At 45.1% G+C, this 9892-nt stretch overlaps 1 protein-coding gene across 1 annotated transcript; it reads left to right on the top strand.

The window, feature by feature from the left end:
* The first annotated feature begins 2523 nt into the window (after positions 1 to 2523).
* proza (protein Z, vitamin K-dependent plasma glycoprotein a) lies at positions 2524 to 9416 on the top strand. The gene is made up of 9 exons (XM_045719908.2): positions 2524 to 2816; positions 3653 to 3830; positions 6129 to 6298; positions 6996 to 7020; positions 7210 to 7323; positions 7624 to 7758; positions 8012 to 8127; positions 8342 to 8459; positions 8724 to 9416. Exons 2-9 carry the CDS (start codon positions 3740 to 3742, stop codon positions 9257 to 9259), a joined length of 1305 nt encoding a protein of 434 aa, XP_045575864.1. The 5' UTR covers positions 2524 to 2816; positions 3653 to 3739; the 3' UTR covers positions 9260 to 9416.
* The last annotated feature ends 476 nt before the right edge of the window (positions 9417 to 9892 follow it).

Below are 9892 nucleotides of genomic sequence, written 5' to 3'. Positions count from 1 at the left end.
AAATGGAATTATCATTGGCACCGGGGAGAGTCGGGAGAGAAGGTCAGGGTGGGTTGGGGTAGAGGTGGGGTGGGGGAACGGAGAGCTCCCTAACACGGAGGGCAAACTAATGGGACGAAGGGAGGGTGGGAGGGGGGAGGGAGGGAGTAGAGAAGGAGGAAAAGAGGGAGAGTTGTCCTGATGTCCTTTCTATCTCATTTGGTAGACCATTGAGCCTATAACTCCAGAATAGGGGGTTTGATTCACAGGACCACCAATAGGTAAAATGCATGCATGACTGTAAGTCTTTGGATAAAAAACTTGGCTGAATGGCATATATTGTTTATATATTATGAGATGCAGGAAGGAAGAGGTGAGGGAGGAAGGGGATAGAGAGAAGAGTTGGGTGGGTTATTTTCTAAATGTAATCGATTACAGTTACTAGTTATGTCCAAAACTGTAATCAGTAACATAACTTTTGGATTACCTAAACATAATAACATAATCTGATTACTTTTGGATTACTTTCCCTTTAAGAGGCATTATTAGAAGAAGACAAAAGTAATTCATTTAACGCATTTGGTGTGTCATCATAGTGGTCTCAGACTTGTGGTCAGACTCATTCAGGTGGAACGAACTTAAAATTGGCAGCAGCTACTCTACTTGGGGTCCAAACACATCAAGGCACTTACATTACATATAAAAGAAAAGATAAAACAGTAATCAGTTACTCCCCAACCCTGATGAAGAGAGAGGGGGAGAAGACAGCAAGGTAACCACCCCAGTGATTAACCAATCAAGGATTGAAAACCCTGTGTCGTTTGGGCATTCAACCAATGACTGGAGAATTCAACACCAAAGGGTGTGTTACTGAGGACAAGGTTGATGATTCATGGAAGTGATGCTTAATTTCAAAAGTCATGTTGAAAGCTCAACATTGTCAACCATATACACTACTGTTCAAAAGCGTGGGGTCACTCAGAAATGTCCTTGTTTTTGAAAGAAAGCACATTTTTTTGTCCATTAAAATAACATCAAATTGATCAGAAATTCAGTGTAGACATTGTTAATGTTGTAAATTACTATTGTAGCTGGAAACGCCTGATTTTTTTATGGAATATCTACTACATAGGCGTACAGAGGCCCATTATCAGCAACCATCACTCATGTTTTCCAATGGCACGTTGTGTTAGCTAATCCAAGTTTCTAATTTTGTGCTGATTAAAGGAACAATTAAACTGGCCTTCTTTTGACTAGTTTAGTATCTGGAGCATCAGCATTTGTGGGTTCGATTACAGGCTCGAAATGGCCAGAAACAAAGCACTTTCTTCTGAAACTCGTCAGTCTATTCTTGTTCTGAGACATTAAGGCTATTCCATGCGAGAAATTGTAAAAAAACTGAAGATCTCGTACAACGCTGTGTGCTACTCCCTTCACAGAACAGCTCAAACTGGCTCTAACCAGAATAGAAAGAGGAGTGGGAGGCCCTGGTGCACAACTGAGCAAGAGGACAAGTACATCAGTGTGTCTCGTTTGAGAAACAGACGCCTCACAAATCCTCAACTGGCAGCTTCATTAAATAGTACCCACAAAACACCAGTCTCAACGTCAACAGTGAGGCCTACATATTTTGTATTTATTTATTTCACCTTTATTTAAAACCAGGTAGGCAAGTTGAGAACAAGTTCTCATGTACAATTGCGACCTGGCCAAGATAAAGCAAAGCAGTTAGACACATACAACAACACGGAGTTACACATGGAGTTAAACAAACATACAGTCAATAATACAGTAGAAAAATAAGTCTATATACAATGTGAGCAAATGAGGTGAGATAAGGGAGGTAAAGGCAAAAAAAGGCCATGGTGGCAGAGTAAATACAATATAGCAAGTAAAACACTGGAATGGTAGATTTGTAGTGGAAGAAAGTGCAAAGTAGAAATAGAAATAATGGGGTGAAAAGGAGCTAAATAAATAAATACAGTAGGGGAAGTAGTTGTAGTAGTAGTTGTATGGGCTAAATTATAGATGGGCTATGTACAGGTGCAGTGATCTGTGAGCTGCTCTGACAGCTGGTGCTTAAAGCTAGTAGAACCATAGAACCATAGGATAATATTAACGATGTGTATAAACACTGGATGACTGACAGGGAGCACTGTTTTGAAGCCACTACGAAGCCATTTTAGTATTTCTCCTCCAGTGTAAAATTTGTATTTGTTCTCCAGTGTAAAAAAAATGATTTTGGAAGCTATAGAAATGCATTTATTAACGTTTACATTCATTTTTGCCATGCATATTCTACTACAGACACCTTAATGCATACTTTTAAATTATATTACGTGAACTAAACATACAAATAAAGTAATTTTTTTAGAGTACTAATGTTACTGTCCCAACTACAAAAAAAATACTAATGCATGTAATTTTGTCCTTGAAGCATTGGAGAACTGCTCCTTCTCAGGAGTACCAATATGGCGGCGGCTTCAAACTTCTCAATGGCCAGTACATACAGTAACATCAACAATCCATGATTGGGTTACAGTAGGACGGACGGGTTACAGTAGGACGGACCAATACAGTATAGTAGCCTACATACAGTATTTGTATTAATGGCTTTGAATAATGTCTAATGTAAAGACCGCCCTCACGTGGTTGATTAAACACGTCGCAGTGGCCTGAAAAAGCAACATTGGAGTGTGATGCTGTCAACCTCTATTGCGATCTCAGAGCCGAGGATCCACACGGTGAACTGCGTGTTGGGACCAGAGAGAGAACCAACCGAACAGGCTTCTGTCATCCTTCTCATTCCGTCCAGGCCCCGGTTGAAGTCCGACGCGGTAGGTTACCGTGCATTTTACCGTTCTAATCATCATGCGTTTTGCCGCGCCCTGAATAGCCTCCATCTCTCCCATAATGGGATACGCGTTGCGATTTTGGTAGCATAATATAGCGTGGATGCGTGATAGGCCTCTATATTTTCAAGTGTCGTTTAAGATCCATACATTCGTATGTTTTTAGCAGTTTGTGGTAGCCCAAGCTTTTACAGCATCATGTCAGATTAGTCTGGTCGTGTCGTATGTTGTTTTATAGCCGACAGCAGCATCATTCACAACATGAACCAGTTCATATTCATATTGGACTAAATAGAAACACACAGGCCTGTTTTGTTTTGTTTGTTCTGTTACAGCCAATCTATTAAACTAACTATTTGATTAGGCATAATACCAATGAATCTAGTTGGTTTTGGGTGTTTGATGTTATCCCTCTTTGTTGTTTATGATTGGAAATGGATGAGACAATAATAAACGGGGTTTAATACCACACGATGGCAGCATTGTAACCAAGTCCGGGGGTTCTTCAGAAAATGCATTGTCACTTCTGATGGGATCATTTGATGTCTTAACTATTAAACAAGCAGGTTGTTGATTTTTAGGTATTTTTACATAGAGAGAGAGGAAGCTGCAAGACTGAAGTTTAAGATTTTAATGATGATCTCAAGATCCAAAAGCTTTTAACAACACTCACAACAATTAGTCTTCATCCTCTTGTTTTGTAGGTTACTCTGATCCTGCACATAAAATGACCCTCCTCTTTGAAGCTCATCCATTATGTCATCTGTGATGTCTATGTCAAAATGTGGGAATCTCTGAACTCTGGTCCTTGTTGTTTTTAGGTGTGAACTTTGAACTCTGCTGAGGTGACAGGATTAGACAGACAAACAGCCAGACAGACTCAGACAGACTGTCCTCTAGCTGCCACCATGGGCTCCCTAGCCACCACTGCCACCCTGCTTTCCTTACTGCTACTGGGAGCTGTGACGGCCAGACTAGACACTAAAAACACCAAGACAGGTAACGGACCAGGGACACGATGCTGCTGGCTGATGGCCCTGAGCAACACATTTGACATTTTTGTCATTTAGTAGATGCTCTTATCCAGAGCGACTTACAGGAGTAATTACAGTAGGGTTATTTACCTTGCTGTAGGGCACTTCGATAGATTTTTCACCTAGTTGGCTCGGGGATTCAAACCAGCGACCTTTAGGTTTCTGGCCCAACGCACTAAACCGTTAGGCTTCCTGCCACCCCCAACAAAAGTGCACAGAGGGACTTTCCTCGGATGGTTATTGTCCCTGGATGGCCAATCCAGTCAGTAATGAAAACTGATTATTTAGAGGGCTCACTGGGTTTCAAAGCACTTAACATTGAAAGGAGGAACTCACATCCACTAGACAGGACACCAGGACAGGGAAGGGGCCTGTTTATCCACTAGACAGGACACCAGGACAGGGAAGAGACCGGTTTATCCAGTAGACAGGACACCAGGACAGGGAAGGGGCCTGTTTAGCCACTAGACAGGACACCAAGACAGGGAAGGGATCTGTTTATCCACTAGACAGGACACCAAAACAGGGAAGTGGCCTGTTTATCCACTAGCCAGGACACCAAGACATGGAAGGGGTCTGTTTATCCACTAGACAGGACACCAAGACAGGGAAGGGGTCTGTTTATCCACTAGACAGGACACCAAGACAGGGAAGGGGCCTGTTTATCCACTAGACAGGACACCAGGACAGAGAAGGGGTCTGTTTATCCAGTAGACAGGACACCAGGACAGAGAAGGGGCCTGTTTATCCAGTAGACAGGACACCAAGACAGGGAAGGGTTCTGTTTATCCACTAGACAGGACACCAAAACAGGGAAGTGGCCTGTTTATCCACTAGCCAGGACACCAAGACATGGAAGGGGTCTGTTTATCCACTAGACAGGACACCAGAAAAGGGAAGGGGCCTGTTTATCCACTAGACAGGACACCAAGACAGGGGAGTGGCCTGTTTATCCAGTAGACAGGACACCAGGACATGGGAAGGGCCTGTTTATCCAGTAGACAGGACACCAGAAAAGGGAAGGGGCCTGTTTATCCACTAGACAGGACACCAAGACAGGGGAGTGGCCTGTTTATCCACTAGATAGGACACCAAGACAGGGGAGTGGCCTGTTTATCCACTAGATAGGACACCAAGACAGGGAAGTGGCCTGTTTATCCAGTAGACAGGACACCAGAAAAGGGAAGGGGCCTGTTTATCCACTAGATAGGACACCAAGACAGGGGAGTGGCCTGTTTATCCACTAGATAGGACACCAAGACAGGGAAGTGGCCTGTTTATCCAGTAGACAGGGCACCAGGACAGGGAAGGGGTCTGTTTATCTACTAGATAGGACACCAAGACAGGGAAGTGGCCTGTTTATCCAGTAGACAGGACACCAGAAAAGGGAAGGGGCCTGTTTATCCACTAGATAGGACACCAAGACAGGGGAGTGGCCTGTTTATCCACTAGATAGGACACCAAGACAGGGAAGTGGCCTGTTTATGCAGTAGACAGGGCACCAGGACAGGGAAGGGGTCTGTTTATCCACTAGATAGGACACCAAGACAGGGGAGTGGCCTGTTTATCCACTAGATAGGACACCAAGACAGGGGAGTGGCCTGTTTATCCACTAGATAGGACACCAAGACAGGGAAGGGGTCTGTTTATCCACTAGATAGGACACCAAGACAGGGGAGTGGCCTGTTTATCCACTAGATAGGACACCAAGACAGGGAAGTGGCCTGTTTATCCAGTAGACAGGACACCAGAAAAGGGAAGGGGCCTGTTTATCCACTAGATAGGACACCAAGACAGGGGAGTGGCCTGTTTATCCACTAGATAGGACACCAAGACAGGGAAGTGGCCTGTTCATCCAGTAGACAGGACACCAGGACATGGGAAGGGGCAGGATGACATTAGACAAGGAGAGTTTGTCATGGAGACATTAGGCTACATTCTTAATGGAATCTGAGACCCTTTTTTTGGGAGTGGGGATCCGTAGAGTCAAAGGTACTGTGTGAAGAGTGTTTAGGTCTATTGGTGTAGTTCTGTGCTTTTTTGGCACTGGGTTTAGGCCTTAGTTAATTAGTAACAAAGATTGTTACTATTGTACTCTACTACATAGATTTGACAGATTTAGGCCGAGAATCTGTATTAAACTATTTTCAAATGTGTGACCTAACTATTTAAGTGGAATCAGGTTATATGAAAACTAGACTATCCGTTGAGATAAAAAGTTATTTTTGTGAATGAGTATCATTCCTACCCCCCCCTCCCCCAGTGTTCCTGGACAAGCAGGAGGCCACTGAAGTGATCACCCTGTCCCGCCAGAAGAGGGCCAGCGTGGGCAACGAGGAGAGCCTGCTCCCTGCCAACCTGGAAAGGGAGTGTCTGGAGGAGGTCTGCAACTACGAGGAGGCCAGGGAGATCTTCCAGGACTCCTACCGCACGGTGGGCCAATGCTCCCTCTTCCCACTGAGCAGATTTCTTTCCTCACACCTCCCTCTATTAGACTCCCTTCTTTCCTCACCTCCTTCAACTCATCCTTCCTTTTCTCACCTCAGATGTCCTCTTTAACAACCTCCAAACCTTCCTCCTTTCCTTGCTTCTCTCCACTCCTCTCCTTTTTTTAATCTCTCTTCTAGCTTCTGATGATTCTGTAGACATTTTGAATCAAACTGACAGTGGACTCCTGATGATTCTGTAGACATTTTGAATCAAACTGACAGTGGACTCCTGATGATTCTGTAGACATTTTGAATCAAACTGACAGTGGACTCCTGATGATTCTGTAGACATTTTGAATCAAACTGACAGTGGACTCCTGATGATTCTGTAGACATTTTGAATCAAACTGACAGTGGACTCCTGATGATTCTGTAGACATTTTGAATCAAACTGACAGTGGACTCCTGATGATTCTGTAGACATTTTGAATCAAACTGACAGTGGACTCCTGATGATTCTGTAGACATTTTGAATCAAACTGACAGTGGACTCCTGATGATTCTGTAGACATTTTGAATCAAACTGACAGTGGACTCCTGATGATTCTGTAGACATTTTGAATCAAACTGACAGTGGACTCCTGATGATTCTGTAGACATTTTGAATCAAACTGACAGTGGACTTTGTTTTGATCTTTCAGGATATCTTCTGGTCAGTCTACATAGGTAAGTGTAATGATTTTGACTGACATTCTCTTCAAACATATCAAGAGTACTTAGTCTTTTAGGTTAACACTCAGTTGAAATCCATGTGATTTGGTGTGACAGTTAAAATAGCTTCACCCAAGAACACGTGTGTTGCATTAGTGACTGTACCATTTGACTGGCTGTGCTGTTAACCCTGTGTGCGTACAGATGGGGACCAGTGTGCAGAGAAGCCGTGTAAGAACGGAGCCATGTGTTCAGACAGCGTGGGGGGATACGACTGTGTCTGCAAGTCAGGCTTCTTTGGAGTCCACTGCGAGACAGGTGAGAGACGTGAAGGACCCAACAACGAGTTGGTGGGGAACTCATGTTGTAAAAAAAAAAACATCAACAGTGAAGAAGCCTACATGTTTTTTTTAATTAAGTTTCAAAATAACAAATTCAACAAATCCGTAATTATTTGAAATCTTTCTATGGATCCACTAACTGTGCTGTCGAAATTTGAAATATGCCTAATCGTAATCCTCTCATCTCTCCCTCCTGTCTCTCCCCCTCTCCACCTCTCTCCCCCTCTCCTCCTTTCTCTCTCCCCCTCTCTGTCTCTCTCTCTGTGTGTGATTGTAGATCAGACAGTGTGTATGTTGGATAAGACCAAGGGCTGCAGTCAGTTCTGTAAGCCAGGATACCAGTCCTATGAGTGTTCCTGTGCCCGTGGCTGGAAACTAGAGGAGAAGGAGAGGGTGAAGTGTATTCCTGCAGGTCAGTGACCAGATACTACTATACTATACTATACTATATGTTAAGCGATTCTGTACTGTACTATGCTATTCTAGCCTCATACGCACCATCCTGATCTCGCTAGCGGATAGTGAAACAGAATGTAAGCTTGCGAGATCAGGATGGTTCGTACGAGGTTAATGCTATGCTATACTAGATACTAAACTGTACTATACTATACGGTACTGTACTAAACTATACTCAGTAATTCTCTCTCCCTCCATCCCTCTCTCAGTGACATTCCCCTGTGGGAAGGTGAACAGCCTAAGCCAGTGGACAAAGAGACAGTCAACCAACATCGCCAGCAACTTTGAGGGACTAGCCTGCAACTCTGGAGAGTGTCCCTGGCAGGTAGGAAAACACACACCACTATGAGGTACACACAATTCAAACTAGGTACACACTGTCCACTGACAGGCACTATTATGCTCTCATTTTTCTTATGAAGTCAACCCCTCACTATCAAAGCTACAGCACATTAACCCAATATTCCCATAGTTGTGATAATGTATTTTGCTGGGTCATCTCTGCTGTATATTGTAACTGTTGTGTTGTCATTGTGCAGGCCATTCTGAAGAGTACAGAGTCTGTAGGGTTCTGTAGTGGTGTCATTCTGAAGGAGAACCTGGTTCTAACTACAGCCCAGTGTGCCCAGAAATACGTCAACTTCCAGGTGGCTGTCGGTGAGTGCTCATCATGGGGCATCATGTCCAGTCTACGGGCTCAGGCTTCACTGGTGGTGGAAGTGGTGTGTGTGTGTGTGTGTGTGTGTGTGTGTGTGTGTGTGTGTGTGTGTGTGTGTGTGTGTGTGTGTGTGTGTGTGTGTGTGTGTGTGTGTGTACATGCGTGCATTCATTCCGGCGTGTGTGTGCGAGGGTATGTTTTTGATTTGCTTTACAGTATGTGTTCCTTCATTGATTTTGAGTACTTCGTCCCTCCCCTCCCAGGCAAGCGCCAAACCGCATCGGAAGATGGCGAACAGACGCTCTATGTCCAAGTCGTCCACGTCCACCCCCGCTACGTACCCGGTCGCCCTGACAACGACCTGGCCGTCCTCGAGCTCCGCGAGCGCATCGTCTATAAGAAACACGTGGTCGCTGCCTGCCTGCCCGAACGCGACTTTGCAGAGGTCGTCCTGATGACTGGCGAGTATCCGGCCGTGGTCACCGGCTGGAAGGACCCTGTGGACGCCACAGAGGTCCAGGGCCCGCTCACTCTCAACCACCTGGCGTATGAGCGTCTGCCCCAGTGTGTGGAGAGGCACCCAGGGTTGGTCACCAACAAGATGGGCTGTACGACGGTGAGACCCAAGGGTGACTGCATCCTGGGGCCGGGGAGTCCCATTCTATCTCTCCACAGGGAGGTGTTCTATCTGACCGGGGTAGTCTCCAGACCAGCAGGGGCAGACTGTAGTCAGGGTTACATCTACCAGAAGGTGTCCCGTTTCCTGCTCTGGCTGCAGCCCCTCATGGACTCACGCTAAGGGGGCTCTGAATCCCAAATCACCCCCCCCCCCCCCTATGCAGTAGGGTAGATCTGAGAGGATTGGAAAGATGTCCTTTAAGCTATATGGCGCCAATTACCGTCTGGCCTATCAGAAAGCCAGATGGAGCTACCACCATATTGCTTATACCGGTCCAATCCTCTCAGATCTATGTAAGTGCTTCGTGGCTAGGGACTAGGGGTTTGGGATTCAGGGGTAGTGATCAGGGGGAGGGTACAGGGAAGAGAGGGAGAGGTTGAGGGGGTTAGGAGAATAATTGTGAGGGTTGATGGTATTGGACAAAGGCTTAAATGGATAGGAATTAGGGAAGACAAGACAGGGAGAACGGAGCTGACACTGTCAAGGAAATAAATAAATGGAGGATATTGTAATATTGGATAGAGGTGGAAAGGGATAGGGGTCATGTGGGAGGAGAAGAGGAGGGAGGGAAGAAAGCTGAACAGGGAGCATGATGAAGGAGGGAAATCACAACGTAAAGGGAGGGCCAGAGAAAAAGGGGGAAATTGAGATGCATTCTGTTTGTGTAACATACCTTACTCTTATCTTACGTCTTTTTTCATTGGAAGGGTCTGGTTGTCCATATGGCTGATGTCTTTTGCTTAAATTATGCAA

Source organism: Salmo salar, chromosome 06 (genome assembly GCF_965601325.2).
Source record: "Salmo salar chromosome 06, fSalSal1, whole genome shotgun sequence".
Taxonomy (NCBI): domain Eukaryota; kingdom Metazoa; phylum Chordata; class Actinopteri; order Salmoniformes; family Salmonidae; genus Salmo; species Salmo salar.
This window is presented reverse-complemented; position numbering and strand designations above follow the sequence as displayed.